This window comes from Lissotriton helveticus, chromosome 10 (assembly GCF_964261635.1).
Source record: "Lissotriton helveticus chromosome 10, aLisHel1.1, whole genome shotgun sequence".
Taxonomy (NCBI): Eukaryota; Metazoa; Chordata; class Amphibia; order Caudata; family Salamandridae; genus Lissotriton; species Lissotriton helveticus.
Window position 1 is genome coordinate 23,978,587 of NC_136071.1, and position 27,862 is coordinate 24,006,448.

General features: G+C 48.3%; 1 protein-coding gene across 1 annotated transcript in view; it reads right to left on the reverse strand.

Annotated features, from left to right (window-relative positions):
- Positions 1-27,862, reverse strand: part of LOC144785005 (blue-sensitive opsin-like) — a 114,840-nt gene that overhangs the window by 25,631 nt on the left and 61,347 nt on the right. Inside the window, exon 4 of the mRNA XM_078664124.1 lies at positions 4,074-4,313. Coding sequence (XP_078520250.1) covers positions 4,074-4,313 — 240 coding nt within the window. The remainder of the gene's footprint in view (positions 1-4,073; positions 4,314-27,862) is intronic.

The window sequence follows — 27,862 nt, forward strand, 5'->3', positions numbered from 1 at the left end:
AGGTACAGAGGAGTGTTGAAATGAAGGGCTTCATGGGTCATGCAGGCAAGTTTTAGTTGCATTCTTGCCTCAAAAGGTAACCAATTTATGGCCAGAAATAGGTAACTTCCATTTAGCGAGTCCTTATTAGCGATTATTACCGAATCGCTATTAAGGACTCGCTAAATGGAATGTAGGTAGTAATTGCTAAAATATTAGTGATTCCTTAACATTCTGTAATAATAAAATGGTAATTTCGATTTGTTATTAAGGAATACCTAGCCATTCATTCCTACGGGCTAGGAGGCCCATAGGAATGAATGGGAAGAGATTCACTATTAGCGATTCAGTATTACCGAATCGTTAATAGCAGGAGGTATTTCAAGCTGTTGCACCCCTGAAATGTGCATGTGTGCACAAGTGGCGCACATCCATGCCCTAAGGGCATGGATGTGCGCCACATGGCACATAAAAACAAGCAAAAAACGTGTTTTTTGTAAGGAAATCGCTACTTAACACCAACTTGAAGTTGGTGGTAAATAGCGACTCCTTAAGGCTGATGTGCACTGTTTTTAGTGCTACCTACATTGCATTTAAGGATTCGGTAGTTCCGATTCCTTAAATGAAAGAGCAAAATAAGGAATCGCTATTTTGCGATTCCTTATTTTGCATGTCGATTTAAAGACACCTACATCGCACATGGCTAAATACCGGTCGGTTACACTGAAATTCTCAGAATTTCTGCGTTACCGACCGGCATTTAGCCACCTACATCTGGCCCTTAGAGATTTCAAATCCGGAGAGCTCTGGTTCCTTTTCTTGGAGCCTGTGATGAGCCTGGCAGCAGCATTAAAAGAAGCCCTAAGAGGGGCCAGTCTGTACCTCGGTAGTCCACAGAGGGTAGTGCTAACATAGTCCAGCCTTGAGATGAGTAATGCTTGTACAGCAGGCTTGAAGTCATCGGGGGGATGGAAGGGTTTAAATTTCCTTAGGATGCTCAATTGGAGGTTCGCTCCTTTGGTAGATGCGCTGATGTGATCCTGCATGTTCAAGTTCTTATTCAGCACTATTCCCAGAGATCTCATAGAGTCTATGATATGGGGTGTGCAGTTGAGAGCGGATAGATTTTTCATATATTTCTCCAATATGGAGGCTTGCTTGGGCGGGGAGATAAGGAGGAAATTCCTTTTTGAGGGCGTTCGGTTTGAGATGGTTGGAGGTTATCCAGTTTGGGGTTTTGTGCAGGGTTCCGTTGAGTGTCTTGATGCCATCAGGAGAAAATATTTTCATGTAGAACTGGGTGTCAACCGCATACACGTGATACCGAATGTAAGAGGCTTTGAGGATTTCAGTAAGAGGTTCAATGAATAGGTTGAAATGTGTGGGTGAGCGAGAGGACCCCTGGGGACCCTGAGAGGGCTATGACTGGAATTGGAGAGGGTTTGATTGATTTGAAATCTCTGTGTTCTGTTATGTAGAAATGAGGCAAACCATTTTAGTACTGAGCCAGAGAGCCCCGTCCTACGTTCCAGTAGGCTCAGGAGATTGTCATGTTTGACAGTGTCAAAAGCTGATGAGCGGTCCAGTAGGATTAATAGGCAGGATTCGTTCCGATCAAGCATTGTAAGAGCGTTGTCGACTATATGAGTGATGGCTGTTTTGGTGCTGTGACCCTGACGGAGGTCCGATTGGAATTGATCAAGAAGCTGGAATTCCTCAATGTGGTTACACAGTTGTACATGAACACATTTATCAATGAGCTTTGCCAGAGTTGGGATGTTTGTGATTGGTCGGACGTTATTAAGGTCCTCTGGATCAGCCATAGGTTTTTTGAGAATTGGCAAAACCTGACGTCCGGTCCTTGAAATAAGGAGGCATTAACAATCTTGGTCCAGAGTGCAACTAGGGACCTTATCATCTCTTTAAGAAATTGTTTGGAAGGGGATAGTTGAAGTGATCTCAAGAATGTTGAGAATGGATCTATCGTTAAAGGCTGAAAATTGACTCCAAAGAGCATTCTTTTTAGGGGTGTGACATGCTGCAAAAAGGGGCTGCAGGGGGGAGTCTGGTAAGAATGATAGATCGATCAGGGCAGACCTTGGATCAGATTCAATCTTGTTAGACTTTCCAAGGAAGAAGGAGGCAAAGTCTTCGCAGTATGTTTGTGGACTGGAGATGAATGGCAATTGAATGGGAGTGTTATTGGATTGAAGTTTAATCAGATCAAACAGCATTTTAGAGCAATTTCTGGTGATTCTCTGATCTCCAAGCACCCTGCAACTCCAGCTCACACACTCTTCTCTGATCTCCAAGCATCCTGCACACCTAGGTCATGCCCTGTTCCCTGATCCCTAGCACCCAGCACTCCCATCTCAAACACTCTTTTACTCTGTGCCTCCTGGGTACACACACTCTACTGCATCCTCTAATACTCTGTCCCCCTGGGTTGACACGCTCTTCTCTGACTTCCTGGTACCCTGTGCCTCCTGGGTTGACTCTCTCTTCTCTACCCCCCTCCCAGTACTCTGTGCCCCATGTGTTGACCCACACTGCTCTGGCCTCCGGGTACTGTGTGCCTCTGGGTTGACACACACTTCTCTGACCTCCCAGTACTCTGTACCCTCTTGGTTGACCCACTCTTTTCTGACCCTCCGGTACTCTGTGCCCTCTGTTTTCACCCACTCTTCTCTGACCCCAGGCGCTCTGTGTCTCCTCTATTGACCCATACTTCTCTGACCTCCCAATATTCTGTGCTCTCTCTGTTGACCTGCTCTTCTCTGACCCCCCTGGTACTCTGTGCCCCCTGGGTTAACCCACTCTTCTCTGACTCCGTACTCTGTGCTCCCTATGGTGATCCACTCTTCTCTGACCCCCTCGTGCTCTGTCCCCCCTGGGTTGACCCACTCTTCTCTAACCCCCCTGTACTCTGTGCCCCTTGTGTTGACCTACTCTTCTCTGACCCCCGGTACTATGTGCCCCATCAGTTGACCCACTCTGGTCCTCGGGTACTCTGTGTCCCCTGTGTTGTTCCATTCTTCTCTGACTTCTCGGTACTCTGAGTTGACCCACACTACTCTGACCCTTGGTACTTGGTGCCCCCTGGGTTGACCCACACTTCTCTGACTCCTGGGTACTCTGTGTCCCCTGGGTTGACCCACTCTTCTCTGACCTCTAGGCACTCTTTGCCCCCTGGGTTGACCTGCTCTCCTCTGACCACCCTGTAATCTGTGCCCCCTGGATTGACCCACTCTTCTCTGACCCCCAGGTAATCTGTGTCCTCTGAGTTGACCCACTCTTCTCCGACCCTCCTCCCTGTACTCTGTTCCCCCTGGACTGACTCACCGTTCTCTTACCCCAAGATACTCTGTGCCTCCTGGGTTAACCCACTCTTCTCTGACTTCAGGGTACCCTGTGCCCTCTGGGTTGGCCCACTGTTCTCTGACTCCCGGTGCTCTGTTCCCCCTGGGTTGACCTGCACTTCTCTCACCCTCGGTTACTCTGTGCCCCCTGTGTGACCCACTCTTCTCTGACCTCCCGTGTACTCTGTGCCCTCGGGTTGACCCACGCTTCTATGACCTTCCATACTCTGTGCCCACTGTGTTGACCCCCTCTTCTCTGACTTCCCATACTCTGTGCCCTCTGGGTTAACCCACTCTTCTCTGCCCTCCCGTGTACTCTGTGCCCTCTGGCTTGACTCACTCTTCTCTGACCCCACAGTGTTTTGTGCCACGTGACTTGGCCCACTCTTTTCTCACCCCCAGATACTCTGTGCCCCCTGGGTTGACCCACTCCTTTTTGACCCACCCCAATACTATATGCCCCTTGGGTTCACACAGTTGTCCTTGGAAACACAGCACTTTTTTTATTTTTTATTTGATGAGTTTTATATAGCGCTGGCTAGACCCGGAGGTATCAGAGCGCTTTACATGAGGTTCCAGAATGTTACAAAGTTACATCAGTTACAATTTACATTTGTTGCAAAAAAATATTCAAAGAGCATTGAAGACGAGATAAAAGGAGCGTAGAAGGGTAGGGGAGTAAGGTAAAAGGGTAGGAGAGAGATACGAAGGAGAGACGAAGTGTCTCACACTCACCTGCCGGTTCATGAAGACGTATATGACAGGGTTGTAGACGGTGGACGACTTTGAGAAAATGGATGGGACGGAAGCCATCCAGGGTTCGAAGACCTCTCCGCGATGAGAGATGGCCCACAGGGCAAAAATGGCGTAGGGGCTCCAGCAGATGAGGTAGCCGAGCACCATGACAATCACCATCTTGGTCACCTCCCGCTCAGCCTTCTGGGTGGTGGCAGACTGCTCCTGCTGCTTGGCGACCTGTGGGCACCAGAAGAGAGCACATGGAAATGAACATGGTAGCCCTGGGGGAAGCTGGGCATAGCTTGTAACTCTGCACTGACTGCCCGAGTGATTTGTACGGGAACATCGTTTACAACTAAACTTTTACCACGCACTACCATTACAACACAGGAATTACATCGAAAGTCGCAGTACGTTACAACGACTTTCGCTGGAGGGCGCTGTTGGATAGGGAATAGTTTAATTTTCTATACTACTATCCACGAGGACTGGAGTTGGAATAGAAAATTAAACTATTCCACTATCCAGCGCCCCCCAACGCAAGTGGTTGTAACGACTTGCGTTGTAAAGGCATGCGTGGTAAAAGCATGCGTTGAAACGTCATACATCCATTTGTACTGCCTAGACCAGCAATTTCTTAACCTGTGGGAGTCTTAATAAAGTGTAAATACATAAAAAAGCTCATTTTTAAATGTAAAATGTTAAAACGCTCTGTAATTGTGAAGGGATTTTAAAACAGATTGAAAATTCAGGCCAAGATTTAGAATTCTTTCATGCAACGCAACAAGAAAACTTGCTGTGCTGTGTGAAAGGGAGAGGGTCGGGAATGTGGTATACATATTAAGATAATGCGCATTCCATGTACCTGCTCTTTCGCTCAGTATTTTGTTGAGCTCATACTTCCTCTTTGTCAGGTCTGTCAGAGTGTTTTTATCTGCTAGGTTTATGCAGTGGCCCTTTTCTAGGTCTGAGATCTGCTTCTCCAGCTCGGCTATCTTATTGTTCCTGCTTCTGTTCATTCTGGCCTTGATGTTCAAGAGTTTACCCCTTATCGTGGCTTTTAGGGCCTCCCATATGGTGCCTTTATCTACCTCTGCGTTGTCGTTGAAGGTGAGATACTCTTTGATGGCGTTCTCGATTTCCTCTATGTTTGTTGGGAGTTCTAGGATGTCGCTGTTCAGTCTCCAGCTACGGCCTGGCTTCTCGTTGTGTCTTCCACTAATCGAGAGGGTGATGTGTGCGTGGTCCGAAATTGTTATTGGTGCTATTTCTGTTTGGTCTATAACGAAGCTATTTGTTGTCCCTCAACTGGGAAGGTGTACAATTCTGACGCATTCCCAGGTCTACCGGTGTTGCTTCAGAATACATGGACACCCGCGCTCCACCCATGTAACACCTTTCCAGCACAGTGTAATGCAAGGCAGAGACTTGCACCCTCTTGAGTTACACCAGGTTTACCAAGCCACGCAGGGTGCCTCTGAGTGGCAGGGTATATCTCATTCTAGGTTTGCGTCACCCTGCGTTTCCTTGCGTGGCGCAAGGGAGATGCAACATAACCTAAGTTTGTATCCATAGCTCGATTCGTGAGAGCAGAGCAAGTACAGCCGTCAGTAGTATGGATGGTGGCCTCACTGGTATGCACCGAAAAAAATACATGGGTGCACTAGAGACAAAAAAAGATAAAGCAAAACGAGAGTTTAGCATGTTACTTTGTCTTTTAGAAATGAAGCTACGTTTTCAAAAGCTCCAACCTTCCCATTAAAATTAAAATCTTTGTTTTTTTGTTTGTGAATTAGGAAAATATCTCATAATTTGTGGTATTTTTGACGGAAACTTGTTTCTGTAGTTTTGTTTATTTTTTTGAATTGCAAATTATAAAACCTGCTTAGAGAGGTGTCCAATAGAGGTTCAGTGGTGGTCTACTGAACTCAAAAGGTTAAGAATCACAGGTTTAAAAGCAGTGTTTCATTATAGTGTCGCACGATGCCATACATTTTACACAAGCACACATGTATGCGCACACAAAACACACACAGGGCCTTATTTACAATATTTTGCCCTCCTGCAACGCTGTCCTACAGTAAAAGAAATGGGCTAAAATGCGCCGTATCTATCAGACACGGCACATTCCTGTCCTTTTCAACTGCACTGGTCCACAAAGGGCTGCTATGTGCCAGCGCAGGCAACTTTGTGACATGGTGCAAGGGTGCCTGCGTTGCGGGGATAATAGTTTTTTTTCCTGCACAAAAACAATCCCAAGAGGCTTTTTCTTCTTTCTATATGTGCTGCAGATGCAGCACACATAAAAAAGGAAAAATGAGGAGATCTAAAGGTATTTCTACTCCTTGCGCGTCCACGTTTTTGGTCGCCGCCTCAGAGTTTCTATTCCTCATAAACCTGGGGCCGTGTCAAAAAGCCGTGGGTGTTGCAGAAAACTGTGTTAAAGTGAACAATATTTACAAGGCCGCATTAAGGCACGCAAGGTGTCTTAGTGCTGCCTGGTAAATATGGAGCAGGCCCGTGCGCCACCAGAGCGTCGCAAAAATTGGCGCGCCGGTGGTGGCACAGCCTTATTGTAAACGAGGCCCACTGAGTTATACATGCTCATAAATTGCACATTACACAGAGACGCACGGCTCCCACTTCTGTTGATGTCCCAGAACTTTACACTGCACTGTCTCAGCTTTTCCAGTACTGAGGCTAAACACATCACGCCAGGGCCCCTCAGCTTTCTCCATGCAGCACTCAGGACAGGACAGCAGCTGTCTTCCAAGGGCTCCCTTCCTTTCCCTGACAGGGAGTCTTACACGACTCTGCCAGTGTGCCTCGGCCCTGGCATCCATCGAGCACCCAAAGAGAGGCCCACACAAGGGTACCTCATTCCTGGCCTCAAGGACCCCCTGCCAGCCCAGGGCAGGTGCCTGTACTCAGCCTGCTCACAAGGCCTCTGACCGATCAAAGAAAGCATGCCTGTTCACAAGGCCTCTGACCGATCAAAGGAAGCATGCCTGTTCACAACGCATCTGACAGATCAAAGGAAGCAAGCCTGTTCACAAGGTGTCTGAGTAAAAGGAAACATGCTGCTCACAACGCATCAGACAGATCAAAGAAAGCATGCCTGTTCACAAGGCCTCTGACAGATCAAAGGAAGCATGCCTGTTCACAAGGCCTCTGACAGATCAAAGAAAGCATGCCTGTTCACAAGGCCTCTGACAGATCAAAGGAAGCATGGCTGTTCACAAGGCTTCTGACAGATCAAAGGAAGCATGCCTGTTCACAAGGCCTCTGACAGATCAAAGGGAGCATGCCTGTTCACAAGGCCTCTGACAGATCAAAGGAAGCAAGCCTGTTCACAAGGTGTCTGAGTAAAAGGAAACATGCTGCTCACAACGCATCAGACAGATCAAAGAAAGCATGCCTGTTCACAAGGCCTCTGACAGATCAAAGGAAGCATGCCTGTTCACAAGGCCTCTGACAGATCAAAGAAAGCATGCCTGTTCACAAGGCCTCTGACAGATCAAAGGAAGCATGGCTGTTCACAAGGCTTCTGACAGATCAAAGGAAGCATGCCTGTTCACAACGCATCTGACAGATCAAAGGAAGCAAGCCTGTTCATAAGGTGTCTGAGCAAAAGGAAACATGCTGCTCACAACGCATCTGACAGATCAAAGGAAGCATGCCTGTTCACAAGGCCTCTGACAGATCAAAGGAAGCATGCCTGTTCACAAGGCCTCTGACAGATCAAAGGAAGCATGCCTGTTCACAAGGCCTCTGACAGATCAAAGGAAGCATGCCTGTTCACAAGGCCTCTGACAGATCAAAGGAAGCATGCCTGTTCACAAGGCCTCTGACAGATCAAAGGAAGCATGCCTGTTCACAAGGCGTCTGACAGATCAAAGGAAGCATGCCTGTTCACAAGGTGTCTGACAGATCAAAGAAAGCATGCCTGTTCACAAGGTGTCTGACAGATCAAAGAAAGCATGCCTGTTCACAAGGCCTCTGACAGATCAAAGGAAGCATGCCTGTTCACAAGGTGTCTGACAGATCAAAGAAAGCATGCCTGTTCACAAGGCCTCTGACAGATCAAAGGAAGCATGCCTGTTCACAAGGTGTCTGACAGATCAAAGGAAGCATGCCTGTTCACAAGGTGTCTGAGTCAAAGGAAGCATGCCTGTTCACAAGGCCTCTGACAGATCAAAGGAAGCATGCCTCTTCACAAGGCCTTTGACAGATCAAAGGAAGCATGCCTGTTCACAAGGTGTCTGAGTCAAAGGAAGCATGCCTGTTCACAAGGTGTCTGAGTCAAAGGAAGCATGCCTGTTCACAAGGTGTCTGAGTCAAAGGAAGCATGCCTGTTCACAAGGTGTCTGAGTCAAAGGAAGCATGCCTGTTCACAAGGCCTCTGACAGATCAAAGGAAGCATGCCTCTTGACAAGGCCTTTGACAGATCAAAAGGAGCATGCCTGTTCACAAGCTGTCTGAGTAAAAGGAAGCATGCCTGTTCACAAGGCCTCCGATAGATCAAAGGAAGCATGCCTGTTCACAAGGTGTCTGAGTAAAAGGAAGCATGGCTGTTCACAAGGCCTCTGACAGATCAAAGAAAGCATGCCTGTTCACAAGGCCTCTGACAGATCAAAGGAAGCATGCCTGTTCACAAGGCCTCTGACAGATCAAAGGAAGCATGCCTGTTCACAAGGCCTCTGACAGATCAAAGGAAGCATGCCTGTTCACAAGGCCTCTGACAGATCAAAGAAAGCATGCCTGTTCACAAGGCCTCTGACAGATCAAAGGAAGCATGCCTGTTCACAAGGCCTCTGACAGATCAAAGGAAGCATGCCTGTTCACAAGGCCTCTGACAGATCAAAGGAAGCATGCCTGTTCACAAGGCCTCTGACAGATCAAAGGGAGCATGCCTGTTCACAAGGCCTCTGACGGATCAAAGGGAGCATGCCTGTTCACAAGGCCTCTGACGGATCAAAGGGAGCATGCCTGCTCACAAGGCCTCTGACAGATCAAAGGGATCATGCCTGTTCACAAGGCCTCTGACAGATCAAAGGGAGCATGCCTGTTCACAAGGCCTCTGACAGATCAAAGGGAGCATGCCTGTTCACAAGGCCTCTGACAGATGATCAAAGGAAGCATGCCTGTTAACAAGGCCTCTGACAGGTGAGAGGAAGTATGCGTGTTCACAAGGCCTCTGACAGATCAAGGGGAGCATGCCTGTTCACAAGGCCTCTGACAGATCAAAGGAAGCATGCCTGTTCACAAGGCCTCTGACAGATCAAAGGGAGCATGCCTGTTCACAAGGCCTCTGACAGATGATCAAAGGAAGCATGCCTGTTCACAAGGCCTCTGACAGGTGAGAGGAAGTATGCGTGTTCACAAGGCCTCTGACAGATCAAGGGGAGCATCCCTGTTCACAAGGCCTCTGACAGATCAAAGGAAGCATGCCTGTTCACAAGGCCTCTGACAGGTGAGAGGAAGTATGCCTGTTCACAAGGCCTCTGACGGATCAAAGGGAGCATGCCTGTTCACAAGGCCTCTGACAGATCAAAGGGAGCATGCCTGTTTGCAAGGCCTCTGATAGGTGAGAGGAAGTATGCCTGTTCACAAGGCCTCTGACGGATCAAAGGGAGCATGCCTGTTCACAAGGCCTCTGACAGATCAAAGGGAGCATGCCTGTTTGCAAGGCCTCTGACAGATTAAAGAAAGCATGCCTGTTCACAAGGCCTCTGACAGATCAAAGGAAGCATGCCTGTTCACAAGGTGTCTGACAGATCAAAGAAAGCATGCCTGTTCACAAGGCCTCTGACAGATCAAAGGAAGCATGCCTGTTCACAAGGTGTCTGACAGATCAAAGGAAGCATGCCTGTTCACAAGGTGTCTGAGTCAAAGGAAGCATGCCTGTTCACAAGGCCTCTGACAGATCAAAGGAAGCATGCCTGTTCACAAGGCCTTTGACAGATCAAAGGAAGCATGCCTGTTCACAAGGTGTCTGAGTCAAAGGAAGCATACCTGTTCACAAGGTGTCTGAGTCAAAGGAAGCATGCCTGTTCACAAGGCCTCTGACAGATCAAAGGAAGCATGCCTCTTCACAAGGCCTTTGACAGATCAAAAGGAGCATGCCTGTTCACAAGCTGTCTGAGTAAAAGGAAGCATGCCTGTTCACAAGGCCTCCGACAAATCAAAGGAAGCATGCCTGTTCACAAGGGGTCTGAGTAAAAGGAAGCATGCCTGTTCACAAGGCCTCTGACAGATCAAAGAAAGCATGCCTGTTCACAAGGCCTCTGACAGATCAAAGGAAGCATGCCTGTTCACAAGGTGTCTGACAGATCAAAGAAAGTATGCCTGTTCACAAGGCCTCTGACAGATCAAAGGAAGCATGCCTGTTCACAAGGCCTCTGACAGATGATCAAAGGAAGCATGCCTGTTCACAAGGCCTCTGACAGGTGAGAGGAAGTATGCGTGTTCACAAGGCCTCTGACAGATCAAGGGGAGCATGCCTGTTCACAAGGCCTCTGACAGATCAAAGGAAGCATGCCTGTTCACAAGGCCTCTGACAGATCAAAGGGAGCATGCCTGTTCACAAGGCCTCTGACAGATGATCAAAGGAAGCATGCCTGTTCACAAGGCCTCTGACAGGTGAGAGGAAGTATGCGTGTTCACAAGGCCTCTGACAGATCAAGGGGAGCATGCCTGTTCACAAGGCCTCTGACAGATCAAAGGAAGCATGCCTGTTCACAAGGCCTCTGACAGATCAAAGAAAGCATGCCTGTTCACAAGGCCTCTGACAGATCAAAAGAAGCATGCCTGTTCACAAGGCCTCTGACAAATCAAAGGAAGCATGCCTGTTCACAAGGCCTCTGGCAGATCAAAGGGAGCATGTCTGTTCACAAGGCCTCTGACAGATCAAAGGGAGCATGCCTGTTCACAAGGCCTCTGACGGATCAAAGGAAGCATGCCTGTTCACAAGGCCTCTGACAGGTGAGAGGAAGTATGCCTGTTCACAAGGCCTCTGACGGATCAAAGGGAGCATGCCTGTTCACAAGGCCTCTGACAGATCAAAGGGAGCATGCCTGTTTGCAAGGCCTCTGACAGGTGAGAGGAAGTATGCCTGTTCACAAGGCCTCTGACGGATCAAAGGGAGCATGCCTGTTCACAAGGCCTCTGACAGATCAAAGGGAGCATGCCTGTTTGCAAGGCCTCTGACAGATTAAAGAAAGCATGCCTGTTCACAAGGCCTCTGACAGATCAAAGGAAGCATGCCTGTTCACAAGGTGTCTGACAGATCAAAGAAAGCATGCCTGTTCACAAGGCCTCTGACAGATCAAAGGAAGCATGCCTGTTCACAAGGTGTCTGACAGATCAAAGGAAGCATGCCTGTTCACAAGGTGTCTGAGTCAAAGGAAGCATGCCTGTTCACAAGGCCTCTGACAGATCAAAGGAAGCATGCCTGTTCACAAGGCCTTTGACAGATCAAAGGAAGCATGCCTGTTCACAAGGTGTCTGAGTCAAAGGAAGCATGCCTGTTCACAAGGCCTCTGACAGATCAAAGGAAGCATGCCTCTTCACAAGGCCTTTGACAGATCAAAAGGAGCATGCCTGTTCACAAGCTGTCTGAGTAAAAGGAAGCATGCCTGTTCACAAGGCCTCCGACAGATCAAAGGAAGCATGCCTGTTCACAAGGTGTCTGAGTAAAAGGAAGCATGCCTGTTCACAAGGCCTCTGACAGATCAAAGAAAGCATGCCTGTTCACAAGGCCTCTGACAGATCAAAGGAAGCATGCCTGTTCACAAGGTGTCTGACAGATCAAAGAAAGCATAAGCATGCCTGTTCACAAGGTGTCTGACAGATCAAAGAAAGCATGCCTGTTCACAAGGCCTCTGTCAGATCAAAGGAAGCATGCCTGTTCACAAGGTGTCTGACAGATCAAAGAAAGCATGCCTGTTCACAAGGCCTCTGACAGATCAAAGGAAGCATGCCTGTTCACAAGGCGTCTGACAGATCAAAGGAAGCATGCCTGTTCACAAGGCCTCTGACAGATCAAAGGAAGCATGCCTGTTCACAAGGTGTCTGACAGATCAAAGAAAGCATGCCTGTTCACAAGGCCTCTGACAGATCAAAGGAAGCATGCCTGTTCACAAGGTGTCTGACAGATCAAAGGAAGCATGCCTGTTCACAAGGTGTCTGAGTCAAAGGAAGCATGCCTGTTCACAAGGCCTCTGACAGATCAAAGGAAGCATGCCTGTTCACAAGGCCTTTGACAGATCAAAGGAAGCATGCCTGTTCACAAGGTGTCTGAGTCAAAGGAAGCATGCCTGTTCACAAGGTGTCTGAGTCAAAGGAAGCATGCCTGTTCACAAGGCCTCCGATAGATCAAAGGAAGCATGCCTGTTCACAAGGTGTCTGAGTAAAAGGAAGCATGGCTGTTCACAAGGCCTCTGACAGATCAAAGAAAGCATGCCTGTTCACAAGGCCTCTGACAGATCAAAGGAAGCATGCCTGTTCACAAGGCCTCTGACAGATCAAAGGAAGCATGCCTGTTCACAAGGCCTCTGACAGATCAAAGGAAGCATGCCTGTTCACAAGGCCTCTGACAGATCAAAGAAAGCATGCCTGTTCACAAGGCCTCTGACAGATCAAAGGAAGCATGCCTGTTCACAAGGCCTCTGACAGATCAAAGGAAGCATGCCTGTTCACAAGGCCTCTGACAGATCAAAGGAAGCATGCCTGTTCACAAGGCCTCTGACAGATCAAAGGGAGCATGCCTGTTCACAAGGCCTCTGACGGATCAAAGGGAGCATGCCTGTTCACAAGGCCTCTGACGGATCAAAGGGAGCATGCCTGCTCACAAGGCCTCTGACAGATCAAAGGGATCATGCCTGTTCACAAGGCCTCTGACAGATCAAAGGGAGCATGCCTGTTCACAAGGCCTCTGACAGATCAAAGGGAGCATGCCTGTTCACAAGGCCTCTGACAGATGATCAAAGGAAGCATGCCTGTTAACAAGGCCTCTGACAGGTGAGAGGAAGTATGCGTGTTCACAAGGCCTCTGACAGATCAAGGGGAGCATGCCTGTTCACAAGGCCTCTGACAGATCAAAGGAAGCATGCCTGTTCACAAGGCCTCTGACAGATCAAAGGGAGCATGCCTGTTCACAAGGCCTCTGACAGATGATCAAAGGAAGCATGCCTGTTCACAAGGCCTCTGACAGGTGAGAGGAAGTATGCGTGTTCACAAGGCCTCTGACAGATCAAGGGGAGCATGCCTGTTCACAAGGCCTCTGACAGATCAAAGGAAGCATGCCTGTTCACAAGGCCTCTGACAGGTGAGAGGAAGTATGCCTGTTCACAAGGCCTCTGACGGATCAAAGGGAGCATGCCTGTTCACAAGGCCTCTGACAGATCAAAGGGAGCATGCCTGTTTGCAAGGCCTCTGACAGGTGAGAGGAAGTATGCCTGTTCACAAGGCCTCTGACGGATCAAAGGGAGCATGCCTGTTCACAAGGCCTCTGACAGATCAAAGGGAGCATGCCTGTTTGCAAGGCCTCTGACAGATTAAAGAAAGCATGCCTGTTCACAAGGCCTCTGACAGATCAAAGGAAGCATGCCTGTTCACAAGGTGTCTGACAGATCAAAGAAAGCATGCCTGTTCACAAGGCCTCTGACAGATCAAAGGAAGCATGCCTGTTCACAAGGTGTCTGACAGATCAAAGGAAGCATGCCTGTTCACAAGGTGTCTGAGTCAAAGGAAGCATGCCTGTTCACAAGGCCTCTGACAGATCAAAGGAAGCATGCCTGTTCACAAGGCCTTTGACAGATCAAAGGAAGCATGCCTGTTCACAAGGTGTCTGAGTCAAAGGAAGCATACCTGTTCACAAGGTGTCTGAGTCAAAGGAAGCATGCCTGTTCACAAGGCCTCTGACAGATCAAAGGAAGCATGCCTCTTCACAAGGCCTTTGACAGATCAAAAGGAGCATGCCTGTTCACAAGCTGTCTGAGTAAAAGGAAGCATGCCTGTTCACAAGGCCTCCGACAGATCAAAGGAAGCATGCCTGTTCACAAGGGGTCTGAGTAAAAGGAAGCATGCCTGTTCACAAGGCCTCTGACAGATCAAAGAAAGCATGCCTGTTCACAAGGCCTCTGACAGATCAAAGGAAGCATGCCTGTTCACAAGGTGTCTGACAGATCAAAGAAAGTATGCCTGTTCACAAGGCCTCTGACAGATCAAAGGAAGCATGCCTGTTCACAAGGCCTCTGACAGATGATCAAAGGAAGCATGCCTGTTCACAAGGCCTCTGACAGGTGAGAGGAAGTATGCGTGTTCACAAGGCCTCTGACAGATCAAGGGGAGCATGCCTGTTCACAAGGCCTCTGACAGATCAAAGGAAGCATGCCTGTTCACAAGGCCTCTGACAGATCAAAGGGAGCATGCCTGTTCACAAGGCCTCTGACAGATGATCAAAGGAAGCATGCCTGTTCACAAGGCCTCTGACAGGTGAGAGGAAGTATGCGTGTTCACAAGGCCTCTGACAGATCAAGGGGAGCATGCCTGTTCACAAGGCCTCTGACAGATCAAAGGAAGCATGCCTGTTCACAAGGCCTCTGACAGATCAAAGAAAGCATGCCTGTTCACAAGGCCTCTGACAGATCAAAAGAAGCATGCCTGTTCACAAGGCCTCTGACAAATCAAAGGAAGCATGCCTGTTCACAAGGCCTCTGGCAGATCAAAGGGAGCATGTCTGTTCACAAGGCCTCTGACAGATCAAAGGGAGCATGCCTGTTCACAAGGCCTCTGACGGATCAAAGGAAGCATGCCTGTTCACAAGGCCTCTGACAGGTGAGAGGAAGTATGCCTGTTCACAAGGCCTCTGACGGATCAAAGGGAGCATGCCTGTTCACAAGGCCTCTGACAGATCAAAGGGAGCATGCCTGTTTGCAAGGCCTCTGACAGGTGAGAGGAAGTATGCCTGTTCACAAGGCCTCTGACGGATCAAAGGGAGCATGCCTGTTCACAAGGCCTCTGACAGATCAAAGGGAGCATGCCTGTTTGCAAGGCCTCTGACAGATTAAAGAAAGCATGCCTGTTCACAAGGCCTCTGACAGATCAAAGGAAGCATGCCTGTTCACAAGGTGTCTGACAGATCAAAGAAAGCATGCCTGTTCACAAGGCCTCTGACAGATCAAAGGAAGCATGCCTGTTCACAAGGTGTCTGACAGATCAAAGGAAGCATGCCTGTTCACAAGGTGTCTGAGTCAAAGGAAGCATGCCTGTTCACAAGGCCTCTGACAGATCAAAGGAAGCATGCCTGTTCACAAGGCCTTTGACAGATCAAAGGAAGCATGCCTGTTCACAAGGTGTCTGAGTCAAAGGAAGCATGCCTGTTCACAAGGCCTCTGACAGATCAAAGGAAGCATGCCTCTTCACAAGGCCTTTGACAGATCAAAAGGAGCATGCCTGTTCACAAGCTGTCTGAGTAAAAGGAAGCATGCCTGTTCACAAGGCCTCCGACAGATCAAAGGAAGCATGCCTGTTCACAAGGTGTCTGAGTAAAAGGAAGCATGCCTGTTCACAAGGCCTCTGACAGATCAAAGAAAGCATGCCTGTTCACAAGGCCTCTGACAGATCAAAGGAAGCATGCCTGTTCACAAGGTGTCTGACAGATCAAAGAAAGCATAAGCATGCCTGTTCACAAGGTGTCTGACAGATCAAAGAAAGCATGCCTGTTCACAAGGCCTCTGTCAGATCAAAGGAAGCATGCCTGTTCACAAGGTGTCTGACAGATCAAAGAAAGCATGCCTGTTCACAAGGCCTCTGACAGATCAAAGGAAGCATGCCTGTTCACAAGGCGTCTGACAGATCAAAGGAAGCATGCCTGTTCACAAGGCCTCTGACAGATCAAAGGAAGCATGCCTGTTCACAAGGTGTCTGACAGATCAAAGAAAGCATGCCTGTTCACAAGGCCTCTGACAGATCAAAGGAAGCATGCCTGTTCACAAGGTGTCTGACAGATCAAAGGAAGCATGCCTGTTCACAAGGTGTCTGAGTCAAAGGAAGCATGCCTGTTCACAAGGCCTCTGACAGATCAAAGGAAGCATGCCTGTTCACAAGGCCTTTGACAGATCAAAGGAAGCATGCCTGTTCACAAGGTGTCTGAGTCAAAGGAAGCATGCCTGTTCACAAGGTGTCTGAGTCAAAGGAAGCATGCCTGTTCACAAGGCCTCTGACAGATCAAAGGAAGCATGCCTCTTCACAAGGCCTTTGACAGATCAAAAGGAGCATGCCTGTTCACAAGCTGTCTGAGTAAAAGGAAGCATGCCTGTTCACAAGGCCTCCGACAGATCAAAGGAAGCATGCCTGTTCACAAAGTGTCTGAGTAAAAGGAAGCATGCCTGTTCACAAGGCCTCTGACAGATCAAAGAAAGCATGCCTGTTCACAAGGCCTCTGACAGATCAAAGGAAGCATGCCTGTTCACAAGGCCTCTGACAGATCAAAGGAAGCATGCCTGTTCACAAGGCCTCTGACAGATCAAAGGAAGCATGCCTGTTCACAAGGCCTCTGACAGATCAAAGGAAGCATGCCTGTTCACAAGGCCTCTGACAGATCAAAGAAAGCATGCCTGTTCACAAGGCCTCTGACAGATCAAAGGAAGCATGCCTGTTCACAAGGCCTCTGACAGATCAAAGGAAGCATGCCTGTTCACAAGGCCTCTGACAGATCAAAGGAAGCATGCCTGTTCACAAGGCCTCTGACAGATCAAAGGAAGCATGCCTGTTCACAAGGCCTCTGACAGATCAAAGAAAGCATGCCTGTTCACAAGGCCTCTGACAAATCAAAGGAAGCATGCCTGTTCACAAGGCCTCTGGCAGATCAAAGGGAGCATGTCTGTTCACAAGGCCTCTGACAGATCAAAGGGAGCATGCCTGTTCACAAGGCCTCTGACGGATCAAAGGGAGCATGCCTGTTCACAAGGCCTCTGACAGATCAAAGGAAGCATGCCTCTTCACAAGGCCTTTGACAGATCAAAAGGAGCATGCCTGTTCACAAGCTGTCTGAGTAAAAGGAAGCATGCCTGTTCACAAGGCCTCCGACAGATCAAAGGAAGCATGCCTGTTCACAAGGTGTCTGAGTCAAAGGAAGCATGCCTGTTCACAAGGCCTCTGACAGATCAAAGGAAGCATGCCTCTTCACAAGGCCTTTGACAGATAAAAAGGAGCATGCCTGTTCACAAGCTGTCTGAGTAAAAGGAAGCATGCCTGTTCACAAGGCCTCCGACAGATCAAAGGAAGCATGCCTGTTCACAAGGTGTCTGAGTAAAAGGAAGCATGCCTGTTCACAAGGCCTCTGACAGATCAAAGAAAGCATGCCTGTTCACAAGGCCTCTGACAGATCAAAGGAAGCATGCCTGTTCACAAGGTGTCTGACAGATCAAAGAAAGCATGCCTGTTCTCAAGGCCTCTGACAGATCCAAGGAAGCATGCCTGTTCACAAGGCCTCTGTCAGATCAAAGGAAGCATGCCTGTTCACAAGGTGTCTGACAGATCAAAGAAAGCATGCCTGTTCACAAGGCCTCTGACAGATCAAAGGAAGCATGCCTGTTCACAAGGCGTCTGACAGATCAAAGGAAGCATGCCTGTTCACAAGGCCTCTGACAGATCAAAGGAAGCATGCCTGTTCACAAGGTGTCTGACAGATCAAAGAAAGCATGCCTGTTCACAAGGCCTCTGACAGATCAAAGGAAGCATGCCTGTTCACAAGGTGTCTGACAGATCAAAGGAAGCATGCCTGTTCACAAGGTGTCTGAGTCAAAGGAAGCATGCCTGTTCACAAGGCCTCTGACAGATCAAAGGAAGCATGCCTGTTCACAAGGCCTTTGACAGATCAAAGGAAGCATGCCTGTTCACAAGGTGTCTGAGTCAAAGGAAGCATGCCTGTTCACAAGGTGTCTGAGTCAAAGGAAGCATGCCTGTTCACAAGGCCTCTGACAGATCAAAGGAAGCATGCCTCTTCACAAGGCCTTTGACAGATCAAAAGGAGCATGCCTGTTCACAAGCTGTCTGAGTAAAAGGAAGCATGCCTGTTCACAAGGCCTCCGACAGATCAAAGGAAGCATGCCTGTTCACAAAGTGTCTGAGTAAAAGGAAGCATGCCTGTTCACAAGGCCTCTGACAGATCAAAGAAAGCATGCCTGTTCACAAGGCCTCTGACAGATCAAAGGAAGCATGCCTGTTCACAAGGCCTCTGACAGATCAAAGGAAGCATGCCTGTTCACAAGGCCTCTGACAGATCAAAGGAAGCATGCCTGTTCACAAGGCCTCTGACAGATCAAAGGAAGCATGCCTGTTCACAAGGCCTCTGACAGATCAAAGAAAGCATGCCTGTTCACAAGGCCTCTGACAAATCAAAGGAAGCATGCCTGTTCACAAGGCCTCTGGCAGATCAAAGGGAGCATGTCTGTTCACAAGGCCTCTGACAGATCAAAGGGAGCATGCCTGTTCACAAGGCCTCTGACGGATCAAAGGGAGCATGCCTGTTCACAAGGCCTCTGACAGGTGAGAGGAAGTATGCTTGTTCACAAGGCCTCTGACGGATCAAAGGGAGCATGCCTGTTCACAAGGCCTCTGACAGATCAAAGGGAGCATGCCTGTTCACAAGGCCTCTGACAGATCAAAGGAAGCATGCCTGTTCACAAGGTGTCTGAGTAAAAGGGAGCATGCCTGTTCACAAGGCCTTTGACAGATCAAAGGAAGCATGCCTGTTCACAAGGCCTCTGACAGATCAAAGGAAACATGCCTGTTCACAAGTTGTCTGAGTAAAAGGGAGCATGCCTGTTCACAAGGCCTCTGACAGATTAAAGGGAGCATGCCTGTTCACAAGTTGTCTGAGTAAAAGGGAGCATGCCTGTTCACAAGGCCTCTGACAGATCAAAGGAAGCATGCCTGTTCACAAGGTGTCTGAGTAAAAGGAAGCATGCATGTTCACAAGGCCTCTGACAGATGATCAAAGGAAGCATGCCTGTTCACAAGGCCTCTGACAGATCAAAGGGAGCATGCCTGTTCACAAGGCCTCTGACAGATCAAAGGGAGCATGCCTGTTCACAAGGCCTCTGACAGGTGAGAGGAAGTATGCGTGTTCACAAGGCCTCTGACAGATCAAAGGGAGCATGCCTCTTCACAAGGCCTCCGACAGATCAAAGGAAGCATGCCTGTTCACAAGGCCTCTGACAGATCAAAGAAAGCATGCCTGTTCACAAGGCCTCTGACAGATCAAAGGAAGCATGCCTGTTCACAAGGCCTCTGACAGATCAAAGGGAGCATGCCTGTTCACAAGGCCTCTGACAGATCAAAAGGAGCATGCCTGTTCACAAGGCCTCTGACGGATCAAAGGGAGCATGCCTGTTCACAAGGCCTCTGACGGATCAAAGGGAGCATGCCTGTTCACAAGGCCTCTGACAGATCAAAGGGAGCATGCCTGTTCACAAGGCCTCTGACGGATCAAAGGGAGCATGCCTGTTCACAAGGCCTCTGACAGATCAAAGGAAGCATGCCTGTTCACAAGGTGTCTGAGTAAAAGGGAGCATGCCTGTTCACAAGGCCTCTGACAGATTAAAGGGAGCATGCCTGTTCACAAGTTGTCTGAGTAAAAGGGAGCATGCCTGTTCACAAGGCCTCTGACAGATTAAAGGGAGCATGCCTGTTCACAAGTTGTCTGAGTAAAAGGGAGCATGCCTGTTCACAAGGCCTCTGACAGATCAAAGGAAGCATGCCTGTTCACAAGGTGTCTGAGTAAAAGGAAGCATGCCTGTTCACAAGGCCTCTGACAGATCAAAGGGAGCATGCCTGTTCACAAGGCCTCTGACAGATGATCAAAGGAAGCATGCCTGTTCACAAGGCCTCTGACAGATCAAAGGAAGCATGCCTGTTCACAAGGCCTCTGACAGATCAAAGGAAGCATGCCTGTTCACAAGGCCTTTGACAGGTGAGAGGAAGTATGCGTGTTCACAAGGCCTCTGACAGATCAAAGGGAGCATGCCTGTTCACAAGGCCTCTGACAGATCAAAGGAAGCATGCCTGTTCACAAGGCCTCTGACAGATCAAAGGGAGCATGCCTGTTCACAAGGCCTCTGATAGATCAAAGGGAGCATGCCTGTTCACAAGGCCTCTGACGGATCAAAGGGAGCATGCCTGTTCACAAGGCCTCTGACGGATCAAAGGGAGCATGCCTGTTCACAAGGCCTCTGACAGATCAAAGGGAGCATGCCTGTTCACAAGGCCTCTGACGGATCAAAGGGAGCATGCCTGTTCACAAGGCCTCTGACAGATCAAAGAAAGCATGCCTGTTCACAAGGCCTCTGACAGATCAAAGGAAGCATGCCTGTTCACAAGGCCTCTGACAGATCAAAGGGAGCATGCCTGTTCACAAGGCCTCTGACAGATCAAAGGGAGCATGCCTGTTCACAAGGCCTCTGACGGATCAAAGGGAGCATGCCTGTTCACAAGGCCTCTGACGGATCAAAGGGAGCATGCCTGTTCACAAGGCCTCTGACAGATCAAAGGGAGCATGCCTGTTCACAAGGCCTCTGACAGATCAAAGGAAGCATGCCTGTTCACAAGGCCTCTGACAGATCAAAGGGAGCATGCCTGTTCACAAGGCCTCTGACAGATCAAAGGGAGCATGCCTGTTCACAAGGCCTCTGACGGATCAAAGGGAGCATGCCTGTTCACAAGGCCTCTGACGGATCAAAGGGAGCATGCCTGTTCACAAGGCCTCTGACAGATCAAAGGGAGCATGCCTGTTCACAAGGCCTCTGACGGATCAAAGGGAGCATGCCTGTTCACAAGGCCTCTGACAGATCAAAGGAAGCATGCCTGTTCACAAGGTGTCTGAGTAAAAGGGAGCATGCCTGTTCACAAGGCCTCTGACAGATTAAAGGGAGCATGCCTGTTCACAAGTTGTCTGAGTAAAAGGGAGCATGCCTGTTCACAAGGCCTCTGACAGATTAAAGGGAGCATGCCTGTTCACAAGTTGTCTGAGTAAAAGGGAGCATGCCTGTTCACAATGCCTCTGACAGATCAAAGGGAGCATGCCTGTTCACAAGGCCTCTGACGGATCAAAGGGAGCATGCCTGTTCACAAGGCCTCTGACAGATCAAAGGAAGCATGCCTGTTCACAAGGTGTCTGAGTAAAAGGAAGCATGCCTGTTCACAAGGCCTCTGACAGATCAAAGGGAGCATGCCTGTTCACAAGGCCTCTGACAGATCAAAGGGAGCATGCCTGTTCACAAGGCCTCTGACAGATGATCAAAGGAAGCATGCCTGTTCACAAGGCCTCTAACAGATCAAAGGAAGCATGCCTGTTCACAAGGCCTCTGACAGATCAAAGGAAGCATGCCTGTTCACAAGGCCTTTGACAGGTGAGAGGAAGTATGCGTGTTCACAAGGCCTCTGACAGATCAAAGGGAGCATGCCTATTCACAAGGCCTCCGACAGATCAAAGGAAGCATGCCTGTTCACAAGGCCTCTGACAGATCAAAGAAAGCATGCCTGTTCACAAGGTGTCCGAGTAAAAGGAAACATGCCTGTTCACAAGGCCTCTGACAGGTGAGAGGAAGTATGCCTGTTCACAAGGCATCTGACAGATCAAAGAAAGCATGCCTGTTCACAAGGCCTCTGACAGATCAATAATCGCTATCGCCACTCGAGGGGAAAGATGGCGGCCGCGAAGCGCGGCTGAGCAGCAGCGGAGTGTGAGCGAGGACATGGATTGACAATGGAGCTGCCCCAGAGACCAGACCTTCTGCATAACAATCTTTAGCACTGACGGGGGGTAAATGCTTCTTTACCGATTGTTGCTGACTCCCGCTGTGCTCCGACGGCTCGCAGCGACGGGTGCTTCGGTCTGCCTGGATTCGGAGCTGGAGTCAGCTGCCTGCGGAGTTCGCGGAGGCAGTGGGCGGAGCGAACCCAGCACATTCACGGTCGTCCTCGGTGGAAGAGGGACGCCGTGTCGACCCGCAAGAGTCAGACGGGTGAAGGCGCTCTGCTTCAGGACTGCATATCGGCGTGGGGAGATGGCCCCTAAAACGAATACTGCTGGGAAGGGTTCCAGGAAGAAGAATACGGGTGAAAATGCGGGTGCACCCGCGGAAATTATCGACTGCAGCTCGGGACGGGCTCAAGACCCGACAGCAACAACAAAGGGCTCAACACCAGGGCGAGTTCAACCCCCGGTGAAGGAGACTAAGTCGGCAGCAGCTAGGACTCGCCAGAACACCGCCATTACCGCAAACATCAGCATAGTAGAGTTGCTCCGAGGTGGTAAGGAGAAAGGGGGGAAAGTGTCTGCTAACTTGGATACAGCAGCAGATGATGTACCTGGAGTACCGGGGGGAGCACCTGGGGGCAAGACAATGCAGGGCACCCAAGACAGCCCCGAGGGCAAGGAACCAAGACCAAGAGATACAGCAGCAGTTGCAGCTGATGTACCCAGAGTACCAGGGGGTGTGCCTGGGGGGAATGCAATTCAGGGCGCCCAAGACGACCCCGAGGGCAAGGAAGTCAGATCAATAGATCAGGAATGTATTAATGGGCCAGGTGCAATGGGTCCCTTTGGCATAAACACAACAAAGGTAACAATGACTATGGCGGCGGATGCATCTGAGACGTCTCCAGATGTCCATTTGGACAAGGCTAGTACTCAGGCAGATATCGCCACGGATTCTATTGTTACAGACGCTATAATGGCTATAGCGGGGGGCCCATCCGACCTGCTCACAGAATTCCCTCCGGATAAAAGTAACACGCAGGCAGTCATTCCTACTGTTATCAGTGGCTCAAAGCAGGTAACCGCAATGGAACAACAGGAGGTCATGGAAAACAGCGCCAGCAAAATGCAAGATGGAATTGAGGATATTCCAGCTGTAGTCAGCACCACGATTGCTGCCAGTATTCCTATTGAGGGGATGGAGGCAACGAGTAACACTAAAAGTGAGAAGACTTCTAGCGAGTGTTTCCATTCGGTGGCCGAAGAGGCAGATTGGTCGGAAGATGAGGGGGGGAACAGCTCAGATATAGATGGCAGTAATTTAGATTCAGACACTGATCCAGAGGAGGATACCCCTACAACTGCAGTGAAACCAGGAGTTTCCCTAAAATAAAAAGGAGCAGAAGGGGTTAGCTTGGGACCACTCACCGACTACTCTGCTCCAGGGGTCACCGAATCAAACTCAGGATTTTGAATCCACCCTACGGTCCATGTTAGAGGCAATCCACCAGGAAATAATTGCGCATCGAGAAGAGACAAGGCAGGATAATCGCAAATCTCAAGCGGCCATGAGGAAGATTAAGACTGTTGTGAGGAAACTTTCAAAGGCATGTGCGACAGTGGACGACAGAGTCTCAAATCTTGAAGAAAGAGTGGTTTCCACTGAGGCTGAATCTGCTGCTGCCACCAGCAAGGTAGAATCGTATGGGGCACAAGCCCAGGACATACAGTGGAAGCTCGAGGACCTTGAAAATAGGCTTAGGAGAAATAATCTTAGGGTCTTGGGCATTCTGGAAGGTTTGGAGGGGGGGGATGCAAGAGCCTTCATCGTGAAAGTATTTGCTAAAGTATTTCCTGAATTGGGCAGCTGGTCTTGGGAGTCAGAGATTCAGCGAGCACATAGAACCCCGTTCAAGATGAATCGAAATTTCAGGGAAGGAGATAAACCCAGGGCAATCTTGATTTTTCTGGGGAATTTCATTTTGCGTCAGTCTATAGCAGAGAAGGCTAGATCAGACGCTAAGAGAACATTTGAGGGGTTTTCATTTTTTGTTAGACCCGACTTCTGCCACGTGACGGTGGAAAGGCGCTGGAGGTTACGACAATTGATCAAACCCTTTCAGGACAAAAAAGTTCAAGTCTATCTCATTAACCCAGCTCAACTCAAAATAATTCATCAAGGAAAGACTTTATATTTTCCATCAGAAATTAAGGCCAAAGAATTTCTAAACTCTATATAGATTTCAGTCTGCGGATCCATTGCCTTTTGCAGTAGTGCCCTGGGTGGTTAGATTGACAGCTATTAGAATGTATTAGCAGATACCTAGAAACGAAGGGAGATGTTATTGATAACGCATACTAAAGGATGGCGGTATCGCAAGGATGCTTCTTAAGGTCTAGGCAATGAAGTGAATTGTCAACCTAGGTATCTCTCTATGCCACGGTAATCTGTGTCTGGATGTACTAAATATGAGCTCTGCGGTCAAGGCCATCTAGGCCACTAAGCAGTATGCACTGAGTCCTCGCTGCAACGCTGCTCCCATCACATGCACAGACTCAGTCTGAGCACCCCACAGAGGTGGGTGAGTGGCCAGGGGGCCAGTAAGGGAGGAGGGGGGGTGTATGGGCGGAGTGGGAGGGGGGAGGTTTGGGGTGTGTGGGAGGAAACAAAAAAGAAAAGAGAGTACGTGTTATTATTATACATATAAATTCAATTCGAAAAGGACAAAAAAAGAGATGTTGTAATTTTATTTCTAAAATGTTACCCTGTCGTATGAGAAGTTGGTAATGTTTGGTGCAGGAAGATGCCTAAGCTTAAGATTGGCTCCATAAACATTAACGGTTTGAACGACTGGAAGAAGAGTTGTAGATTCGAGGAATACCTTAAAATAATAGATATAGATATTTTGGCAATACAAGAGACTCATCTGCCAGGGAAAAATAAGCACTGGCTTAAGTTAAAAGGGTTCGAGATCCTGTCTTGCTCCTCTCAAACGTCTACCACAAGGGGTGTGGCCATTATTGGGAAGGCGGGCCTGGGTGGCATTAAGCGTTGTAAGGCAGATGCCCTCGGCAGGTGGGCTGTATGTGAAATGAACCTCGGATGTACTATCTGTTCAATCTATGGAGCTAATTCGGATGATCCTGATATCTTTGATCTTATTGAGAAAGAATTAATAGATTGGCCAGCTCCATTAATAGTCTGTGGAGACTGTAATATTTCGGCAGATTTTACTAATGATATCCAATACACTGGACGTAAACCCAGGGTATATAGAGCCATATCTGCCCTCCTGCTGTCACATGGGTTGAGAGATGTTTGGGGCAATAAGGAACCACTGGATACTGGGTTTACTTACTTTTCACATCCTTTTAATAAATATTGTAAATTAGATTACTTTTTTGTATCAGCCTCAGAAATGAATAAGGTTAAAATCTCTAAACTTCCAATGATAATGTCTGATCATAACCCCTTGGTAATGATAATGGATGTTAATCGACCTACAAAAGGACCAAGACCATGGACTTTCGATAGAAAACTATTAACTGACAGTGTTTATATTGAACATATTAAAAATTGGTCAAAGGCCTTCTTTGATGCCAACAGATATAGTGCTTCCCGGGGGGTAGTGTGGGACAGCTTTAAGGCAGGGTTAAGAGGGGAGACCATTAGCTATACTACTAGACAATGGAAAAGAACCAAGTTGGAAAGGGAGCAATTACTGGAAAGCCTGAGTAATGCAGAAATGCAGCATCAAAGGGATATATGTCAGGGGCGGCAAGGATTGGAAACTCTTGAGAGGATTAATACTATAAAAGCGGGATTACAGACCCAACTGGCCAAAAAATCAGCGGCGGAATACCATACAAATAGAACTAGGCTGTATGAGACAGGGGAACAGGCTGGAAGGGCATTAGCGCTGCGTATCAAACAAGTTACGTCAAAAAATATAATTACAAAAATAGAGGAACTAGGGAGAGTATATGAGGAGCCTGCCGAAATTTTGGAGGTCTTCAGAAGGTTTTATCAAGATCTATACCAGGTGGTGACAGATGCCCCAATTAACAGCTGGGAAAGTGTAGGTCAAAAACTAGGTCAGCAGGAGAGGGAGGATTTGGAACAGGCTATAACCATCGAGGAGGTAACAGGAGGATTGCAAAGTCTGGCAGCAGGAAAGGCGGTGGGCCCGGATGGGTTACCACTCGAAATATATAAATGCTTGCGGGAGGAAATATCCCCTCTTCTCTTAGACTTATTTAACGGGATTATGATTACTGGTAAGATACCTGAGTCATGGAGGAGCACCAATATCGTGGTGTTCCATAAAAAGGGCAAGCCCAAAGAAAATCTAGGGTCCTATAGGCCTATCTCCCTGGTCAATGCCGATAATAAGCTGTATGCCAAGATATTGGCTACCCGATTCGGGAGGATCATCGCGGCCCTGGTCTCACCCTGGCAGCATGGGTTCATCCCAGGAAGAGGCACGACGGATCATATTAAAAGAGCGATTACCGTATTTGACATCTGCGCTGCCGGGGGGGAGGGGGCCGCGATGGTCCTCCTCGATGCGGAAAAGGCCTTTGACCGGGTGAGGTGGTCCTTTCTATGGAAAGTGTTAGAGGAGAGGGGGTTTGGACCAAGGTTCCGACAGGCCATACAGGCAATGTACTCTACTCCCTCAGCCAAGATCCAGTTGATGGGTGGGAGCTCGGGAAAAATTAGTATAACGAGAGGTACTCGGCAGGGCTGCCCCTGCTCTCCTATCCTATTTGCCCTGTACATAGATCCAATAATTATACAGATATTGTCTAACATGGCGATAAAACCAGTAATTATAAAAGGATTTTAAACAAAATTGCTCGCATATGCGGATGACCTAGCTGTTATTACGAAAGATCCGGAATCCGCTATGAGGGAAATTGTGAGCATGACAAATTTGTTTGGGAAATGCTCAGGATATCGATTGAACGAAGCTAAGACCCAAATTTTGTGCTCCAAGAATATAATTAAACAGGACGCTAGGTATGTCAATTCTGTGGTGTATCTTGGCATATCACTTAATTCACAACCAGGGAATATAATTGGAGATAATTTTACACCCCTTTTGAAATCAATGGAACAAGAGCTGAAGAGGTTGAATACACTTCATTTATCAATAATAGGCAGGGCTAACGTTATCAAAATGACTATGTTTCCCAAGATTTTGTATAAACTAAGATCTATCCCATTTAAAATAGAGGATAAATTAATAAAGGAAATCGAAGCAATCTTTATGAAATTTCTGTGGAAATATGGCAAGATCAGAAGATCAAACAGGTATATGTCTTTATCTGAGGAGAGGGGAGGGTTAGGTATGCCTAATATTAGGAATTACCACTGGTCTTGCCTCCTTACAGAAATGGCAATACTCTTTGACCAGGAGGGGGCGGCACAGGAAGGGGGCCCTGATGATATTCCATCGATATTTCAACTGGCACTGGGTGAGGAAGCATTTGGGATACTTTTGAGAAAAACGGAAAGAAGGTATTATAAGAAATCACGGTACAAAATACTTGAAGGTATAGCTGGGGTCTGGGCATCTGTGCAGAAAGTAATGGGAAAATCAAGGTATAACTACCATACTCCTTTATGGAATTCTGGACTTTTCCCAAACTTGTGTATGGATGGATCCTGGAGACATTGGGAGCAGCAAGGTATTGTAACACTTGGACAAATAATGGTGAACGATGCATGCAGATCATTGATTGATCTAAGGCTGCGATATTCACTACAGGAAGGGCAAGAATATAAATATCTTCAGGAGGTAAATACAATCAGATCAGTAAGACCCCGAATTAATTTGGGAAAAAGGAGTAATCTCCTGGATTATCTGAAGGGAGGCGGGCGCAAAATTAATGGACTTTACAAAATCCTTATGGAAAGTTCTCCAGATGACATGCTTAAGACCGAGGCAGCCTGGGCTGTAAAATTGGGGGACCCAGAGACTGATCTGGATAGAGCTCTTACTTTTGATAAGAGATT